We start from the raw sequence: 21639 nt of genomic DNA, 5'->3' as shown, positions 1-21639 counted from the left end.
TGCAATGCACAAAACTGTGAGTATGAAGATATATAAACAAAATTTTCAAAGATATGTAATATTCAAATTACTTTAACCATTTATTTTTAATAGATTGTATGAAATGATTTAAAAAGTTCAATTATAATATTCAAATTAATTTACCATGTGTGTTCTATGTTAGGAAAATTTTAGTAAATGTATAACTAATGTTATTTTTAACCTTATTTATATCATTCTATACAAAAAAAACTCTAGCTAGTTGATTGGTTTAATAAAAATATTCAAATTATTTAGTTTATAAAGATGATATATATACGGTATACAATAAATTCAAATTAATAATTTATCTAATATAGCTCAATTTAAGCCATAGTCTTTCAGTATATTGCTTTTTTAAAAATGGTAATTACTTAATTTATTTTTAGAATAGCTAAAAATAACTAGTTGATTAATTTTATTTCACCTATCAACCAATAAAATCCTTTCATTTTGGGGAGCTCCATGGGGATGATACGTGGAATTTTTCAATCTTTTTATTAGATTGTATGATGATATGATATGATGTATGATTAGTATGCAAGGCGCATCAAGGGGAGGAATGATGGGTGGGTGGAGCTAGTTTTCCCCCTTCCTCTTTGTCAATGTGATGTGTCTAAGATATGAAACAATATGAACTTACGGATCTCTTTGTGACAAGAAATGCACATATGTATGAGCTTACCTTTGAGAAGTTTGAGATGGAGCCCATAGATAGCAAATAATACATAGCACTGCAAATGCTAGAATGTCCCAGAAAGCAGTGATAATCCAAGCACTCTGCCACCGCTCATTGTAAGGATCTGTAGCCTTAAAATACACCTGTAAGAAGCAAAATTTACCCGAGTAAGTATACCCCCATTGAGTCATCATGGCATTAGCTATCATCACGATAATCAAACCACACACAGGAAACATAGTAGAAAAGGCACATCTATTCACAGTCTGATAAGCCCTTCCATAATCCCAAAAAATTCTGAATGTATTTTGCCTCTTTATTTTTGTTAGGTGATTATTAATCGAAAAAAGGAATCCTGAATGCCCCCCTCAACTATTTTCTAGAGAGCTCTATTCATATTAATTACTTCTCTTCTCGTGCCCTTCTTCTCAAAATATATTTCGGGCAACATGAGGCCTTGGGTTAGCACAAATTATGCATTCCATAAGTCACTGACTCACTGTAGGATCCCATGCTTGCCTTTAAAAGCCTTCTATTCAATGTTATTCAGGGCACAAAAATTGTAATTGTTAGAAGTTAGGACTTAGAAGTAGGACTAAGGAATAATGCATCCTTCAATTGTGCTCTAACACTTGTTACAAATTATGGTACTCTTTTAGTACTACTTGCAAAAGTTTCAGACACTAATTATAGTATCATACCGTGAGCAAATACATCGTGTTTCACATTTAAAACACAATTTTGAACAGGCTGTTATAGGTATCTCACATATGCTATCTAGTCCTTCACATGTATCTTTACCTCATCAAATTCCACAAGTGGTGGAATAGGAGGCCAAGGTCATGTCATACGAGCCCCAGAAACTCTTTCAAGTCCGTTACACTAAATATTGCCAAAGATGCATGCATGTTTAGATGCCAAAAAAAGCTAGATGAGGACATATGATGACAAAATCACGATTTTATATTCAAAGACTAATTCATATCGATTACTATAAATCTAAATCATACCTCGTATGCTATCCATGTAACGGAAGCAATAACTGACACTGTTAATGCATTTGAGAACTTTCTGTAGATATCCAACTTCACAGAACTTCGTTTCACCTGAAAACATTTTTAGGCAATATAAGTATGAGACCAAAACTAACATCAAGCCTTTTTGTTAAGCGAAAATAAAATCCAAACAATCAAAGTTTTAACAATGTCTCCAACTCTAAATATATTTATGCAAGTCACTAGCCATACGGATTCTTTACCAAAAAGCTATTAAGATAATTTTCAAGCAAGGAACTTTTAAGCAGGATTTCCTTTTTACTTTAATTTGGGTTTTATCCTCAATCTCCAAAATGAGTACGAAGCATCAAAGAAAAAAGCATCCTGAACATGCTAAGCTTAGGAAGAGATCTGACTAACGAAAAAAAATATATATATATATATATATATATAACACACCTGCAACTGTTCCAGTGTCTTAGAAAGAGAAGTGAAAATCCACAAGATTAGAAATGTATCCAGGAAAGAATCAGGAAGTACGAATAGTAGCCTTGCTCTCCCCGATATGTCACTTATCGTACCCACATATTCTGTAATGTTTAGCAGTTCAGTTGCCAAGAAGTAAGTTCCCCCAATAACCAACACCTTAGAGGTCAGACCGCCAAGAGTAGGTCGTACCACACCATAACCCATTGACAATGAAAGAATAAGAATACGTGAAAGAGTTCTTCTTGCAGCACCGAGAGTTACAACCCACGTGGTAAGTACAACAGGCCTGACGCCAGTGCTGTTAAAATTAGCAAATTCAAGGTACCAAAAGAACATTTCGGTCAATCCAAGAGCAACAACAGCTGTGATGCAGTGCTGAAGTTGCAGAACCTCATTCCAGAACCTCCAATACTGAACAAACCATACTGCGCTTAATAGCAAGTAGGCAAGAGACATGAAAACATAGAACTTCATGGATGGGGCCATTCTACCAGGTAAATAGCCATCAGGATTTTTCCAAACAGTCTTCCCATTTAAAACAAGTCCTTTCAATTTTGGGTCACATGTAATGAAGAAGAGGTTATACATTCCTGTTTTTGAGACAAATACCTCTTGTCTGCGCATTCTAGTTTTCAAAGAATGTCCCTTAAACTTCACATTTAGAATCACTGGCCAATGACTATCAGAAGATGAACGTATTCTAATGACTTCCCCTTGCTTACATCCTTCAAGTTTAGAAAGATCAGGAGTGCAGCAAATAGATCGTTGTCCACCATATGCCGAACCACCAATATCATCACGATCAGCTGCTTCAAAAATAACAACTTGCACTAGACCAGAGCCATTGTCTGAGTTCGATTGTTGTTGAGCAGCTTCCTTACTTCTCCAAAATGTGATATTCTCAAATCTAGATAAAGTTGCAAATATTATGTTATTGTATTCTAAAAAAAGGACCTTCACATTTGCAAGTAGGCAAGAAAATACAGATGATTTACATGTAAGAGAATACAAAGAATAAAACAAGGGAAAGGTAAAAATGAATAGCAAATGGTTCTTGCTACAATGCTCCACATCATTCAGCCCACTGAAGACCATGCATGAATACTCACAGAATTATATAATGAAGCTTCATATCAATTATCAATTAAAGAAATGTTTGTCTTCTTTACTGCTAAAGATAACATGAACAGTGAATGCAACAAAACAACTTATAAGGGCATAAAAGGGATTCTCTCTCCTTAAGAATAAGTTTGATATGTAACAAAATGAGAATCAGTTTTGAATATTTCAAACACATGGATGGAGATCACTAGCTTGTAAGCCCAAGCACACATCTCACCCTTCACCCATGGGATGGGAAAAAGGTGTTTTTTTCTCTTTCTTGACAGCAAAAACATAACATCTTTCCTCATCAATGTTCATCTAAAGTCATTCAAGGAGAGCAAGACGTAGTGAAGCTCTTATTATTCATCATTCGTCTCACAATCCAAGTTAATTGTTTTGCTTTAATCTTATTGTGTTTTGAAGTTGTATCACAAGTTGTAATAATTGAAATCTTTAATTAGTGCAAGTATGTTAGTAGGGTTTTCCTAGAATGATTATTGATGTAATAACTAGTTGCTCGTAGCAAGATGTTTGTAATGTTCAGAAGCACATGTGAAAAACAAGCTTAACAAGTCAAGGAAGCTACAAGCTCTCCATGAGAACGTTACAATCGGAAGTCATTTCATGGAGGTTACACTAACATGAGAATAAGAGGTTAGTGCAAGGAGGTTAAACTCTTGGACATGTACAACAAGCAAAATTGGGACCGATTTATTTTCCTTTCAATTAATTCAAACGGGAGGAAAAAAGAAGGTAACGAAGTTATGTGCAAGGAAATTAGATGTGTGGATACTCATCAAAGGGCTGAGGATTCCCTCCAAGGATACTTGAAATCCTAGGTAGTTACATAACCACCTAATACAATCTCCATCTAAGATGGTGTAGGGTAAACAAGAATTTGAAAACTACTTTCCTTGCAAATCAGTTGAGAAGTTACATGACTTCCATAGCTTAAGTTTCCCTCCAAGAGTTTGAGCATAAGAGGAAGTTAAATGGAGGTAGCTCCTCAAGGAGCCTTTCCACATGTGATGTATCTTGACACTTAATTTACTTCCTTTCTTTCCTTATCTATATCTAAGATGGACTAGAAAACTAGGTAAAATTTCATGAAACAAAACTTTGCTTCAAACCCTTGTCTTCCCTTTTATTCTTGGATTAAATTTAAAGTGTAGAAAATTGTAATGCGTAGTGTGTGTCATGCATACTTATCACCATTAGGGTCTTTATTTTCTAATGTGGTGAATATGTATCATTAGAGATCTAAGCTTGCTAAACTAACCTTCTTCACTCACACCACACATTCTTTACTTGTTCCTTGTTGTGGTAAAACTGCATCAACCAAATCATTTACCTTCATCAACATTCCCCTCCATCTGTTGCATTTACTCACGACATTCCTAGACTTATTCCATCAGTTCATTCCTTTCCCTTATCGTCTCCATTCTCAAGGCATTTCTTATCGATATCCATTTCCACTTTAAAATATCATCACACTCAACCAAATATCTCCCAAAATTCAAACCTTTCTCATGATTAACACATCCCTAAAACTTTCAAAACACAACCCAAACATCCCTAAGCCTTTGGTCATCCTTTCTAGCCCTTGTACCATTGTATGTTCCGGAGGGTCTAAATTGAGCATACAAAATTTTGCATTGCTCAATAAGGACTTAATATAAGCAAATGGAGAAAAAGTACCTTAATAACCATTTCCCTTCCTTACCCTTGCATCTTCCCATTCTTATCCTCCTCAGGATTTTTCGCAACCTGTTGGGATGAGTTATCCCACATCGATAAATTGAAAATTGTGTGCACGCTTTATAAGCTATTAGAGACTTTCTTCCCATTGCCATATGGTTTTGGGATGGTATATATCTCCTTGGCATATGAAGTGTGTGCACTTGTGTCCCCCCGTTAATATGCTGGCATTCACAATAAGTTCAGCCTAATTTAACATGGTATCAGAGCCGATGGTTCGATCAATAATTTAAAAATAGTAGGTTCGAAAAGAATGGCGTTCCTACCCTAATTGATTACTCCCACATGCGAACTTGACGGGGGTTCGCATGTGAGGGTGGGTGTTGGGATGAGTTATCCCACATCGATAAATTGAAAATTGTGTGCACGCTTTATAAGCTATTAGAGACTTTCTTCCCATTGCCATATGGTTTTGGGATGGTATATATCTCCTTGGCATATGAAGTGTGTGCACTTGTGTCCCCCTGTTAATATGCTGACATTCACAATAAGTTCAGCCTAATTTAAACACAACCCATTGCAATTCCAATTCAAGTAGATTGGGAGATAACTTCGGATGCAGAGATATTAGGACAAAGGTGAAAACTTACATCATTCGAATATGGAATAGCTATGGAGATTATAGGGGAACCAGGAGAAATACAACGTGGTGGAATGAAAGAGGTTGTTATCAAGGAAAAGAAAAAAAATGATATCTTGCATTAGAAAATAAATGAATGAGGATCACTTAGCCAGGTATAAGGAAATCAAAAACCAAATAAAAGTAGCAAACAAATAACATAATCAAAGCATATTTTTATATACAACTACCAAACAAATCACAATTTCATCAAACCAACGACCCAGATCCAGATTCCAGCCAACAAACAAATCAAACAATTCAAATCAAACTGCCAAGCAATCAAACAAATTGGATTCTTACTATTCACAAATCATAACACAATCAGATACAAAAAATAAGAAAATACCGAATAAAAGAGATTCCATCACGAAGTGAATGAGGAACAATGCGAGTAGAAATGGGGGAAGAAAGATAAGAACGAGATGCAAGAATCCCTTCACTACCACCAGCAACAAGATAGGCATTACCCACTTCATTGAAGACTTGTTGGTTGTAAGTGTGAATTGAGCCATTTGAGAATTGGATATTTGAAAATGCTATTACTATTATTAGTATAATAAAAATGGGGGATTTTAGGAGAGAAAATGGAGGGGATTTAAGGTTTTGGATCCCGAAATCCATAGTGATTGGGGAAAGTATTGTGAGTTTGCTTGCTGAAATGAAGTCTAAACTCTCACTGTTTGGTATGTGAGGGAGGTTTGAGTGAGATGTGAGCAAGTTTTATGTTTGGTTATTTCCTCTTTTCGAATGGTGTGGTTTGTTGGATCTGATTCTAGAGAAGCTTCTTATTTACAAAGTGTTTACAGCGGCTTCGGCTTTGTCCGCTATTTTTATGTTTCAAAATATTTTCAATAAGTAGAATTGTAGAAGTAGACATTGAGTTAGTCGTTTCATCCACTATTGATGGGGCTTGGAATTGTTTGTAAAATAAGAAAGAGAAAATGGTTATAGAGAAAAGGAAGGATCGTTAAGGGATTTAAAAGGTGGAATTTAGAGTAAGTCGTGTTGATGGGGAAAGTGAAATGTCATTTTTAAGGTTTATTTATCGTTGGGTTTTTCTCCCTTTTTCAATCCCAACTCAGTACATCTTTAATCTTTTACCAAGTGGGTATTTCTCAATTTGATGAACCAATTGCATTAACAAAATGATTGAATTAATAATTTTCGATTTTGAGGAAAAAGTAGAGGAAGTAGATGTGTGAAGAAATCGAATTGCAAAAGAAATTAAACATGAGGAAGATGAATTTTCAATTTATACCAATCAACCCTTGTATTTAATGGTCAACTGAAAGAAAACGTTACTTGGTACTATTTGGAAAAGAAAAAATTTATTATGTATTTTTTGGCAAAACTGTTTTTAGGTACTTTTTTGAAAAAAAGATTATTAGGTACTTTTTGGAAAAAAAAATTATTAGGTACATTCTAACAATTTTACCTATTTTAAAATACTATTTCAAAAATAATAGAAGTACAATTTATTTTTGAAAATTAGAAAATATTATTGTGATACTCCAGATTTAGCTTTAAAAAAAGATTGATAAACTACTCATATCAACACGGTGCATCTTCTTTTCATGGGAGTTCATTTGCTAAGAACTCCACAATTAAGTATGCTTGGTGGAGAACAATCTTAGGATGGGTGATCTCCTGAAAAGTTTTCCCGGGTGTGCACGAGTAGGGCCAAAGTGCGCTAAAAAGACTTGTGTTGGTCTGTGGGGCCAGTCTACAGTCTCCAGAAGTAGTCACCGGCGATCCGTGGGGCCGGAGTGGTACAATTATAAAAAACACTGTGAACGAGAAAGCCAAAAATAGCCGAAATTTTTCTCAAAGAGGGGAAAAAGTCATTGAATAATGACCCCAAAATAGGTCACTTTAAAGAAAAAGCATAGGACTGAACTATGTAAACAAACAAAAAGCCATTACGCCATAAGAGGCTAAGATATAGACCAAATCCAAATCATCCACCCCAAATTTTCAAACCCAAAATTATATATAACAATCAAAATCCTTGCTTATGTACGCCACCGAGAACTCCAAGATAAAGATCTTCAAACTCGAACAAATAGGCGAAACTATCTTCCTAAAATATCACTTCCTCCTAACTACGGTGCTTGAAATGTATACCGAAAATATATTTTGAGATACAAAAAAATTACACTTAAATTCTAGCACAAAGAAATTAGAACGACATGAGAAAACATTAATGGAAGGAGAAAATGAAAAATTACAATCGAAGATTGCAAGTTCTCTATATAAATTGCAAAAGAGGGAGAGAATTCAGAAAATTTGATGTAGAAAATAACCCACACATGCCTTCTATATTTATAGAAGAGCATACTACATTTCATGAAGTAAAATGTCGCCCAATGAAATGCAACCTCGATTCACAAACAAATGTCGATGATAAATCGATTCATCCAAAAATATTCAGAATATATCACATTTTAACCACAGGTAGTTATAGCATAACCAACAAAACGGATAAACAAACATTGGAAAAAAAAAACGTATGAAACTCGCAAGCAGCGAAAAACTTTGTGGCCCGCAAACTAACGATCAGTGAGGAAAGTCGCGACCCACGACTTGTGCATTTTTCAAAAGAGAAACCTGGCTTTGAAAGCTTGCGACCCGCGAACCTTTTTGTGATCCGCAAAAAACAAATTCCACAAAAGCTGACACTTTGCAATTTTTGGGATATTTCCGATTATTTGATTAATTTATTTAATTTAATTAATTTTCGAAATCATTATACGCTATAAATGCCAACAGTACTATAATACTATGTATTCTAACAGCATCTAGGCACTCGAAATGGACAAAGCAAACGCCATTCGCTCTGCGTTCCGATGTTAATGTACGGTGATAACACCCATTTACACACCAAAACCAGACGCCAATAGTAGCGGACACACACGAATCAGACCAACACCATCAAAACTCAGCAACAGCAGCATCATAATGGACCCAACCTGTTAGTCCACCTCCGGAATAGTACCACAGCAACCACCAACAGACCACCATCACTCACTCAATACACGGCGTTCATATCATCAATAATGCAATGGTTCTAAAGGTTAGTACAACCAAAAGGTGAAACCAGTGTAGACACATTTCTCCAGATCAGAATCTCTTTCCACCTGCAGTCTTAGCCAACAACAATGACAGCAGAAGCAAACCAGCAGGCTAAGAGCTCCTCCCACAGCTAAATCAGACAGGCAGCAGCTACCACAGATCAGTGGCTTCATTCTACACACTGTGCCACTCGTTCGGCACACATTAATAGCATGTTTCTTTCAAAAGCTACTCCAGAGCACAGCACTTTGTCCCAAAATATTTTGTAATCAGTATATAGTAATCAAGCTTGTTAACTCTTTATTTTGCTCACAAAACAAAGCATCTGGATCATCACACCACATTGGTCCAAAATACTTCAAATACATAAACATTTTGATAAAACGAGAGACACTTGATAGTGTAAAAGGAATACATAATTAGTGAAGTAAAAAATCTAAATGTTCAAATTGTTGGACGACTATCAAAATAAATATGGAATCAAAATTTGATCAATTAGAGTATTGTATTTTCTCATATAATTTTAAATTAAAAAATTAGAAAAATCGTATATTTAAAAAATAAATGGGCTGGTGGGTTTATCCGTGGATATTATTTCTGTACCACTGTAGCTACCCATTTTATAGCGGGCGGGTATTACCCGTTCTAATATTAAAAAAATATCAAAAATACTGTCCAAGCCTGTCTTTTTTGAGTCGGTTGGGTCGAGTCTGACAGATAGCCCGTCTATAAACAGCTTTAGTTCGTATGAACTTGTATAGTATACTCCCAAAGCAGGATGGGCATGGGTCTTGGACCCAAGGGTTTAGACCAGACCCAACCCTAATTTAAGGCTCTAGATCTACCTATTTTTGGACCCTAAAGATTCAGGTAGATTTGGGTCCATGACCTCAGGATCCGCGTCCGAGTTTGTGTCCACACGTTTGAGATCCAGATCTGACTCACAGACCCATTTACATCTTGTTTTTAAATTATATATTCGCTATCAGGTGTATTTAATTATTTGATTTGGAATTTTGTTATATTTCTAAATATTAGATGATTTTGAACTTTGTCGGTCCATGTAATTTGAAATACGGTTGTTGTATCTATACTGTAAAAATTAAAAGAATTAATAAATACTTCGTTATAAAAAATCGAATGATGGAAAGCTTCATATATTTATTTGTTCAATTAGTATAAAGTATATACGAATAGTCGAAAAATGTATAGTATATTGTCAAAAAATTTTCAGGAAAAAAAATATTTTGGACCCTAATCCAAATTCTAGATCTATCAAACCCTACGGGTTATAAGGTTTGGCGGGTCCTATTTTTTTTAAACCCTACAAAATCTAGGTTCGAATCTCGATCTAATAAAAAAATTAAGGTTTAGATCTGGATCTAACTGGACCCAATCCAGATCCGACTCATGCCCATCTATACTCCCAAATAGTCTAAGATCTCATTTGGTAGGCATATTAATCAAATTTGAACGGAAATTTCTACTTTCTTAAAAATTAATTTTTTGGAAAAAATTGTAGGAATTGACATTTCTTATTAGGTTGAGGTTGAACGTAACAAATGACATAGGAATTTAGATTATCTACCGTTTCCTTAGTAATTAAATTTCAACACTTTGTAGGAATTTGAATTTTCTAGAGAATTTAAATTTTGTATGCTCGGCCAATTTATGTGAATTAAATAACTATTCAAAAAAACAATTTCCAGGAATTAAAGTTAGAAGAGAATTAATTTACAACTTAACAACCTCTTATTTACTTTTAGCATGGAAGCAAAGAAAATTGAGCATATTGGATTAAAGCGGTGAGATTTATAAAAATAAGAGAGAGAATATAATCAGTAAAACTGGTGGTAGCATATTTAAAATTAAAAAGAATATAAATTTATTATTTATTAGTATATACTAACATGAAAAATATGACAAATTGAGTGGAATAAATAAGTTTTAATTATTGTAACCTATTGACTCACCCATTGTTTTACCTTACCCAGTAGTAGTGTACACCTCGACCTCCATCCAAAATAAGATAAAAAATTACTATATTATAATTCAAAAAATTTAACTTGGTTTGAATATGATTTGACCCAAAACAATTAAAATTGGGTTAAACAATAATTGTTTATTATTTAATGTGATTGTTAATACTATTTAAAAAATATTTTTTTAGGGAATTTAGTTATTAGTTTTGTTTCTGATGAATTTATAAAATTTTTATTATTTATTATTGCTGTTTCTTTTTTGTTTGACTAACACTATTATAGAATTATAAATAACAATTAGTTAAAACAAATTATAGGAAAAAAATATGTAGAATAATTCAACATTTTCATGATTTTGCTACAAGAATCCTACTTATCAATTAACCATGAATAATTCCAACTTTAGGGGGTATTTGCCTAAAGTAAACTTGGATATCCCAATGACTTACTATTGTAGTAATTCAACAAAAAAAAGTAAACTGAAAACTAATGTAAAATTAGAGAAAAATTTAAACACTTACAAAAAAAGATTCTGAATAATAAAAAAAATCAGAATTTTTTTAACATTGTTTTCGAAATTTTATGTTAATTAATCTTTTTTTTAAAAAAAAAAAACTTGTCATAGCAAATTATTCGATTACCGGGTTTATTCTAGGAAAATACTACCAAAATTGAGATTGTTCATGATTAATTAATAGGTGCGATTATTGTAGGAAAATCATGAAAAAGTTAAATTATTCTAGTTAATTGTTCCTAAATTATATTTCAAATACAAGTACAAATACTACATAATGTATGATAAATTAGTACAATATAAAAATACTAAGTAGTACTTAAAAAAAAAATACAATCAGTGGATGGCGTCTTAAGATCCCTTACAGTCTGTTTGGTAGGTGGTAATAAACGGTGGTAATGGGAATAAAATACTAGTGTAATTTTGGTTGAAAAATCTCTTGGCTACCTTAATGGTCATGTTTAAAAATTTTTTTTGTGATCATAGTTTCATTACCATGGGAATGATATGGAACTTTTGATAAAACTTTACGCTATAAATTATTTCTATTTCCACCATTTAGTACTACTAACCAAACGGGTCGTTAGTCATTTGAAAATTTATCTGGGGGCAAACAGTTCCCTAATTTGATCCATGTCGTATGCACCTTCCGCCTTCGCCATTTTTCTAATTAATTAAACAAAATAAAAGAAAATTTACTAAAAAACTACCTAATTTATGGCACCTTTTGCAAAAAAAACTACCTAATCTAAATTTTTTGCAAAAACTACCTTATATGATATTTTAGTTTTCAAAAGAATACCACTTGATAAAAACCGTCAGTTAACCATCAAGTGGGACGTTGAATTTGCATGTGAGAGTCACATGACATGCTGCTTTCTCTAAATCTTCTCCTGGTTTCTACTCCTATTTCTCTACATTTCCATTTTCTGATTTCCTTTTCTTCTTCTGACTTCTGATTAGAATATTTTTTTTTTATCTACTTCCTCATTTTCTTCTTCTGGGTTCCATTTACAACCTACTCTTTTTCTCCTTCTTCTACAAGAAAATCCCCAAAACAATCAAAAACCCTAATATGTAACACAAAAACAAACGAAAATCAGAAATTAATGCTCGTAACAGGAGAATCACAAAAATTAGAAGGGAGATTACCAAATAATTGGTTATTTGAAGTAGAGAATCTGTATAAGTTCTCAACTAATACAAATCCATGAGGAATTATACCAGCAAAGCTGTTATTATCAATCTGAATTTGCTCTAATTGGGTTGAGATTGATAGAGTTTCAGGAATTTAACCAGAAAATCTATTTGGCAAAACCCCCACTAGGCTTATTGGATGAAGCATCAAAACCAACCAAATTTCTCAATGAATCACCCAGATTCTTATGAAGTTCACCAGTTAGATTATTTTGAGAAAGGTGAAGAACTTTTAGATTGTTTAAACCCAGATAAAGGGTCGGGAATCACCCAAAAAAACCTAGAACTTTGTAGAGAAAGCAAGAGCAATAAGTTGAGTGAAGTTACCAAAAACCCTAGGAAGATAAACAACAAGCAAATTATTACCAAAGTTAAGAACTTGCAAATAACAACCCAATGCTTTCTTTGATTTTACCTTATATATGACTTCTACTAAAATCAAGCTTTTCCAATGAAGAAAACCGAGAAATCTTTAGCCGTTGTTGCAAGTGGAATTTAATAGTAAATAAAGTGATGGAGCGTGTTTAAGAACAGAAGTGTGATAATAGGTTACGAAACAAAATTGGATCCTACGCTTTAATTGTGAAAATTTGAAAAAAATAAGATTATTTAACAATTTAATTTTAAAAATAAGTTTCGTGAAAACTTAATTTTCCAAATAAGCGTCCGTACATCTAAACCTAGCCTCGGTTTAAATCGATGTTACTAACAGCGAAAGAACAAATAAATAAATAAATAAATAAAAGGCATAAGTCGCTGTTACTAACAGCGACTGATGCCTTTTATAATTTTCCAGTTTCCTTCTTCCTCATTTTACTTCACGCGTTTTTTTTCCTCAATCAACCTAAGAAATCTCCCTGTTCTTTCCACTATTAAAATCAACTTCAATCCTTCAACTAAACTCATCAAATTCCAAGTTTGTACCAGTAATTAGTTCTGTCATCTTTCTACATCGACTTAAGGTACTATTTTTATGTGTTTTTTTCCATTTTCGAAAAATTAGGGTTTACTGAAATTTAATCAACTTTCACGTTAATGTAGGTTCATAAACTTGCAATTTACTAATTCTTGTTGATCTACAGCTTATTGAGGTACGTTTTTATTATAATGTTTTTTATTTGGTGTTGATTTTAAAATGTATGTCATGTATGGTGGTCATTTACACTTAAACTCTACGAATATGTCGAATGTAGTTGTTATTTACCTTGATCTTCATAATGAGGTTGTTTGTTCGTAAATTTGTTGAATTTAAAATGTATAGTGGTCATATATTTATGAACCTGATGGTGATGTTGATTTTGTATGTATTGTTGTAGAAATGGATTCATTTCGTGTGACTGTTGTATGCTTTTGGAATGGTTCAATTCGACCAACTAGTAACAATGTTAAGTATGTTGGGGGAAGACGTAAACTGTTTGCATGCAACTCATACATGGATTTGAATGAATTTAAACATTTTATATGCTCTAAGATTGGCATTGACACTACAAGAAGTACTGTTAATTTAAGTTTTAAGTACAATCTAGGGATGGTCTGGAGCGGATCTGGCTAGACCCGGACCCGGACCCTTTTATATTTTTTGGATCCAGACCCGGATCCGGACCCTAAGGGTCCAAAATTTTCAGACCCAGATCCGGACCCTACGGATCTGACAGGGTCTAGGGTCCTTATTGGGTCTTATACAAAGCCTCATTTATCCATTCTTCAACACAACAGAAATCAGAAATTGAAAACAGAAAGTGAAAACAGAAATTACAGAAATGGTTTTAGGTATGATAAGACTTTAATTTTCCAACTTACAGAAATTACAGAAATTACTTACATATGAAAATCTGACAACTTAGCCAAACTCCAATCTAAAACGAAAATCGAAAACAAACAGAGTCAACTTGCAAAGAAACTTACAGAGCTAGTATATTTGAAGTCAAAATCAGCTTTAATGCTCCATTGCAATAGGTAGGTACCACAGGGTACTGACAGTTAGTAAATTTCATAATTTATGATGATGAAATACAAGACGATGAATCAAAATAAAACAACTAGTCAACAATCAACACAATAAAACCACAAAATACATTGAAATCACTACCAAATTAAAGAAAAATTAAAGAAAACCAAAGAAATGGAGTACCTGGAGTCTCGACTGAAGTGGAGAAGACGGCTGGCGAATGGCGATGGAGGTCGAATGGTGATGGAGGCGCAGAGATGTTAGAGGAGAAAGAAAAATTAGGGTTACTGGAGTTTAGGCTTTACTGCTTTAGGCTTTAGGCAAAGAGGGTTTTTCATTATATTAGTCATTAGAATTAAGAAATCAAAAATTTAAAATATAAAATTTAAAAGTTTAGGGTCCGGGTCCGGGTCCGGGTCTTCACCTTAGGACCCGGATCCGGATTCGATAGGTCTAAAAAATTAAGACCCAGACCCTTAAAAAAGAGGCGGGTCCGGGGCGGGTCCTGGAACCATGACCATCCCTAGTACAATCTAAGTGGAGATTTGTTAGCTTTTCCGGTTGAAGATGAGGAGGCTATAGATGCAATGTGGGAGCATTCAAGGTCTACCCCTACTCCTTCTTTAGAGTTATATGTAGAAGAGGTACTGATGCGAAACAAAGGCTGAATATGGACTTTGTGACGCAAAGATTAATGTTGTTCCACAACTCCAATCAATGACACACTCACAATCCCCAATCAATCCCCAAACAGACGCTCAGGCACACAAAACATACAAAGAAAAGACTTCTTATTTTTCTGATGGTGGTGACTGATGGACGTTGCCACCCTTGTATGATCTTCCTACGATAAGCACAATGCAAGGACTTCCAGGCCTTGATTGCAAGGTGCCCGTAGGATTCAAAACCACTCCGTAGTTTATCTTCCCTCCGGCCAGAAGTTGCTCCACAACCTCCGTGAAGAAGTTTGCAAACAAACTTCAAACTCAGAAAATCCTTTTCTGAAAATACTTCAAGTATTATTGAGATTAAAAACAATGTTCAATGTCCCTTTTTACAATGAGAACCTATGTATATATAGGCTTTGAATCTAGAACTAGCCGTTACAATAATGCACACAATTATTACACGTGTTCCTAACTAAAACAGAATGCAAAACAGAAGAAAAACACTTAGACAAATTCTACTCTTCACAGCTTGTTGAGCAGCCCTCCTTCAGCTCAGCTTCTAGGCCTCTACGTGGATTGTTAGAATGGTTTTAGGACCTTGATAACAAGTTCCTAGTGTAGAGATTCCATTTCTACCCTTGGTGGCACAAGATACCATGAAACACGATCTGGGCAACGCGTGCTAGGTCAGCTGGTCAGAACAAGCGTGCAACTGAGTTTTGTTCTGATCTGTACTTCTTGCTGAGTGGCTGACCTTCATGGCTAATTTCAGTGGGTTTTCCATGATTTATAGTGATGTTCTTGGGCCAAGGCATGAAGTTCCATGTACCAAGATTCCATTTCCACTTTATCCCAAGTCCTAGACGTACTGGTTTGGTCTCCACGTGTCGTGCAAGGTGCCCTGGTTGCTAGTTCGCTGCTGTGTTGTTTGAAGCCATGAGCTGTTCTCTGAGGTCTTGTATGCAGCCTTGTATGGCTCCTTTGGTATCTTTACTTGATGCAACCACATTTGCATCAGGTACCCCTAGGGAATGAAAATATCAATGTTGTGGAAACAAATGCATTGATGAATATAACTTCTTCTGCTCCTTCTCATACGCCCTTCCCTACCCAAGAAACCCAAAATCCCTTTATGCCATCTTCCTCTTATCCTTCTAATGAATCCAATCAACTTCAATTTCAAGTCACAAATGATGATACTTTTAAATTAGAAGATACAAATGAGCCGTGGGGTGATTTTAATAGTGAGAGTAATGAATTCGTAGAAGCTCCTTCTGAGGACGATGTGGGTGTTGGCGAGGAGGCTCTAGCTAATGACATGAGCTTAGGCAACATTCCAACAATCATTGCTCCTACACCCTATGCAATGGTTCCCCCTTTAGATGAACACATTGAGGATAACTCTTGGAGGTCTTGGGATTGTGATACAACCTACACCGATGAAGGAGAGATTCAAATGGGTATGATGTTTGATAACAAGGATGCCTTGTTGGACGCTGTTAGATTGTATCATATTCGTAGGAACGTTGAGTACCGAACTGAGACTTCAAATCAAACCGTGCTCACCTTGAAGTGTAAGAGAGGGTGTGGTTGGAGGCTTAGGGCTAGGAAGAGCTTCTATTCACCATCATGGGAGATTGTTACGTATAAAGGGAAGTATGGGGGTTGTGTATTAAGTACTGAAAATGTGTCAGCTGGGCACATTCATTTGACATCTTCCGTGATTAACAATCTTATTAGAAATTGTGTTGCTCAAGACCCATCAATTAAGATCTCTGTTGTGCGTCAAATGGTGAAAGAACAATTCGGTATCGAAGTGACCTATAAGCGGGCATGATGTGCTAAACAGCATGCCCTTCTCTCCATCTATGGTACATGGGAAGATTCTTATCCTCTTCTTCCATGCTTCTTGAAGGCACTGCAAGTTTCAAACCCCGGGACTGTAGTTGAGTGGTTCTTTAAGGAACAACTGGCTCGAGATCAACTGGCGCCATGTCGCTCGTTGGGAGCACATGCTAGAGCTGCTGGCCCAAGGTGCGTCGATCGAGGCTGTAGACGCACCTACTTCGGCGGATTACATGCCGTGGTTCCTCTCCATCACTCGTCGATGGATGACACCACGAGGTATCATGGCGACAGCCCAATACGCTCCCGCAGCACCGATGATGACACACTTTGTAAGTATTCTTCAACATTGATTATTATCCATAGAATTTACACGTTATACATTTCATTAATACTTAAGTCTTACTGCAGGCACAGGGCATTGCATCAGTCATCAGCTAGGTTGCACTAAAATGGACACGGACACGGACACGACACGGGTACGGGAAAACGCCAACTTAAAAATGACAGACACTGGGACACGAAAATGGTAATATAATAAATATATCAAATTAAAGATAATTTTACAATCTTTCATTTGAACTTTTCAAAATTCAAATTACAAACACTAAGATTAAGAATTTAAGATTAACAAATAACACATTAACAAATAACAATTAACAAAGCGTGTCCTTGACTCCTTGCCGTGTCCCTTACTTGTCCTTGTCGTGTCCGCATGTCCGGAAAAATATTAATATATTGGACACTTTATTTGGCGTGTCGGACACGGATTTTCGCGTGTCCGTCGCGTGTCTGTGTCCGACACGCGACACGCAGGTTCAGTGGCGTATCCGTGTATTCCAGGTCATCAGCTCCTCCCAAGAGGAGCCCGTACGGGAAATTGCCCAAGGCATCCTCCTAGTGATGCAGTTTCAACACTTCATTCCGGAAGTGACTGCGCCCCACAGCACTATGTACGAGTACGGGGCATCTCCTCATCATGCCGACGTTCATCTTGAGGAGGTCGATTTAACGTGCCCGGACTACGGTGTCGGGTCCACACAGGGTGCCACATCATCACAGTATCAATCACCTCCCCTACTCGAGCGTCATGCGACGACCTCTTACTGTTGTAGGAGGCGTCGTAAACCGTCACAGTTAGACAGGGTACAGGAGAAGGATTAGCATTAGAATACTGTTTGTATATATTGAACATTTTTACATACTCAATATTTGTAACATTTGGTCTTTTGTGTATAAATTGTAACATATATGTAGATGTATATATTTTTATCGTATTATCACACGTCTATTATGAATGAAATGATGTTAAGTACTCAAACTTTTCGGCGATGAATCATTCCGCCAAGAATGTAGTATGAATTTAATCAAAAACAAACAGACAATCATATTCAATTAGGAAACATGCTCTCGAAAATTCAACAGAATTTCATTCTTGTTCAACGAATACATATCAAATTACATAGTTTATTCATTAACTTAAACCACCGACGCTAACTAAGATTGCTTCTTAAACTGTCTCATAATTCTTTCAGTCTCTTCTTTTCTATGTGCCATATCATGTATTTGTCTCTTTAGATTAAATACCTCATCTTTAAGCTCTTGTTTTTCCTTTTCAAGCCGTACTATTAAGTCTCTCTGTCATTTAGTACCCTCCGGAGCAATCCATCTAAAGTATGTGCATCCTAATTCGTCAACCAAGTAGAAAGGGCAAGCAACAAAATCATGCCCTGGATCGAAGTCGCTCCAATCTGTATTAATCGCAACTTTATAACCACAATCACAAAGCTCTTCAACACAATGCTCCTTTGACATCTACGGAACACATATAATATAGTAACGTAAGTAAACTTTCAAAAATAATATTAACATTTATAAATTGAGAGTAAGACTAACAAAATACTTTATGTTACCTTTATAAATTGATTCAAAAGAACAAGAATGATGTAGATTGGATATAATGAAGTAAGGAAATGATTGAGTTATTTATAGAACATCATTACAACGGCTATTTTCAAGTTCTTAACGGCTATTTTTCTAATTAACAACTGCTAGTTTAATTCGTACAAAAAAAAATAAATAAATAAATAAATAAAAGGCATCAGTCCCTGTTAGTAACAACGACTTATGCCTTTTATTTTATTTTTTTTTGTTCTTTCGCTGTTAGTAACAACGATTTAAACCGAGGCTAGGTTTGGATGTACGGACGCTTATTTTGGGAATTAAGTTTTCACAAAGCTTATTTTTGAAATTAAGTTGTTAAATGATCTTATTTTTTTCAAATTTTCTTCAACTGTTCTACTAAATAGTGTACTCTCACATCTAAAATGGCTCCATAGTGAAGATTGCATTGATCGTCGTATGGGTTTGCCATATTCTCAATAATTGGCTGCTACAATTTAATATAGTTTTGGTGTTGCAACAATATCAATAATGGGTTGCTGGTGTACTTTTTATTCTTAAATATCATAAATGTCAATATGTCAAAGCTTGTGTCATTGGAGAGAAAAAGACTTAACAATTTTCTGAATCTTAAATTATTTGTTGATTGATGCACTGGAGAATGTTCTACTTATATAATGCAGTAGTTGGTCTATACAAGTAATTGATGATTTAAAAGTGTGACTAGGTTTATTTTGTTGATTTGCGGTCAATTTTGAGTTACAAATTAAAGAAGTTCCATGATTTTTGTTCTCAAAATAATATCACACAACAATTCACCATCATAGATTTTAATTTGATATAAATTTGATAAACTTTCTATTCATTTTGAAGCAAATGTCTATGGCTTATTAGCTCAATTATGAATCTTTAGCCTTACAAGGTGAGCAATGTCCATGTTGGTATCCACTACTTCTAAATCCACAATAATAAGGGTTTAAGAGAATGCCTTCCCTTAGCATTGTTCACCCTACAAATGCAATGAAGACCTCATAGAAGAAATAGGTTAATCATCATATTAAACACAACAACACGACTTACTCAATTAGATGAGCTTGGTAAACCTTATATGGTCTTCTACTGTCCTTTTATAACTTTGTTTGTGTTTGTTTTGATGTATGAGATGTTTGATTGCTTTTAAATTACAATTATTGAAATATTGTAATAAAATGATGATTTGGTGTCCATTTTATGTTAAGCTTTTGTTCCTGTATGTTTTTGTAAGAAAATTAATTAAAAACTTAATCCCCGAATTTGTAATTAATCAGAAATTAAGTGCTGGTTGAAGCCTGTATTTTCTATTTTGCTAAGCTATGCAATAAGATCGTTTGAGAAGATGGTTGTTCCTGTAAAATGCAACAAGGGGTTAGCAGGACTCAGAATGTTTTTCCGGGAACCCACTCTGACGCCCAAATCAGTTACAGTCCTTCCAGGAGCACTGTGGCTACATGGTGGATTACTACGTAAAACTTATTTTGACGTGAGGTCCTTTGTGATTAATATCTGGCGAATGTACTTTTGTGGATTATTTATGTCCATAGTAATTACCCTCTTAGATTTAGGATTGTGCAATTATAATGCTTCTCAGAAAATCAATGTGGGTCCTTGAAAATCAAATGTAATAACTCCTTCGTAATAAATTACTTAGAGTTCGTTGTTTCTCTCTTAGTAGTAGTTGTTAGTTAAAAATTAATTACCTCATTTATGAGCTCCTTGATGTGTATTTATAGTCTATATTTGTGCACGTAGAACATTTCTCTGTTATTTCAACAATCCCCAAAATTTCCTTGCATGCCATTGTAGTTGTCTTGGACGTGTCAAGTTTCTCTTTTCATTGGTGATTTTTCTTTTATTTTTCATGGTGCTCTTTGGTTTTCCTATTAACACATATCCCACTAGCTTATAATGATCTTCTATAATTGACAAGTGCCTTCCAACCGCACGTGACCTTCTCATGCACTAATATTACTGATATACGTTCAATGCTCCTTCAATCCTCCCAGATGAATATTGCCAGATTATCCTCTAAACTTACGTATGCCTCCCAGATTAATATTAAATTAATTTTTCCAGATCATTTTCTGTCATAATTGCTTCTGACTAATATTTTACATATACAATTTGCCCCCCAGACCTATGAATTTGATTTCAAGAATTCATGGCTCTGTTTTGAAAATCAAATTGCTTCTTCCCCGTGCTCATGTAAGAATCAAGAAAACTTTCCCTTATTTTTCCTTTGTCTTCAGTATCAGATATGGGTTTGAACAAGTTGCCAATCATTTCACCTATTTTTGTTGAATTTAATTTTCTGGGACGTTTTTAAACTTCATCCTTCAAATTTCTGGCAACATGAAACATCTGGGTACTCCAGTCTTTTCTTTTTTCTGGGAACACCCGCGCAATTCCTTTCATCAATTTTTCTGATTATTTCCCACTTAGTGCAATTTTCTGGAAAATTGTTGAACACGCCACAACTACTGCAGCATATTTCATCATATTCCTATTTGATGGTACTAATATTAAATGCACATCTATTCACTGTTCCCTACTCCTATAGTTTTGAGTTTTTTGCGGTTTCGTCTTGACGGTTGATCTTCTAATGCAACTTACTATGTTTCTTGACGGTTGATCTTCTCCTTTTAAATTCCTCAACAATTATCTTGCCTATAAATATTCTTGTACTTGCGTTTATTTCGATTTACGCTTTCTTCAAATCCTAATTATTCTCAAACATTCTCTGATTCACTTCTCTGCAAACTTCTTTCTGCAAACCTTTGTTTTCTTCGACTTATTCTCACATTAATTTC

General features: G+C 34.9%; 1 protein-coding gene across 1 annotated transcript in view; it reads right to left on the bottom strand.

The window, feature by feature from the left end:
• Positions 1 to 6574, bottom strand: part of LOC130820547 (uncharacterized) — a 7622-nt gene extending 1048 nt beyond the window's left edge. The window contains exons 1-4 of the mRNA XM_057685962.1: positions 6012 to 6574; positions 2152 to 3088; positions 1708 to 1803; positions 704 to 840 (exon numbers count right to left, since the gene is read on the bottom strand). Of these exons, the coding sequence (XP_057541945.1) occupies positions 704 to 840; positions 1708 to 1803; positions 2152 to 3088; positions 6012 to 6286 (1445 nt within the window). The 5' untranslated portion in view covers positions 6287 to 6574. The remainder of the gene's footprint in view (positions 1 to 703; positions 841 to 1707; positions 1804 to 2151; positions 3089 to 6011) is intronic.
• Positions 6575 to 21639: the final 15065 nt, after the last annotated feature.

The sequence above is a fragment of the Amaranthus tricolor genome, chromosome 8, assembly GCF_026212465.1.
Source record: "Amaranthus tricolor cultivar Red isolate AtriRed21 chromosome 8, ASM2621246v1, whole genome shotgun sequence".
Taxonomy (NCBI): Eukaryota; Viridiplantae; Streptophyta; class Magnoliopsida; order Caryophyllales; family Amaranthaceae; genus Amaranthus; species Amaranthus tricolor.
Note: the sequence above shows the minus strand (reverse complement) of the source record. Positions and strands in the feature narration are given on the sequence as shown.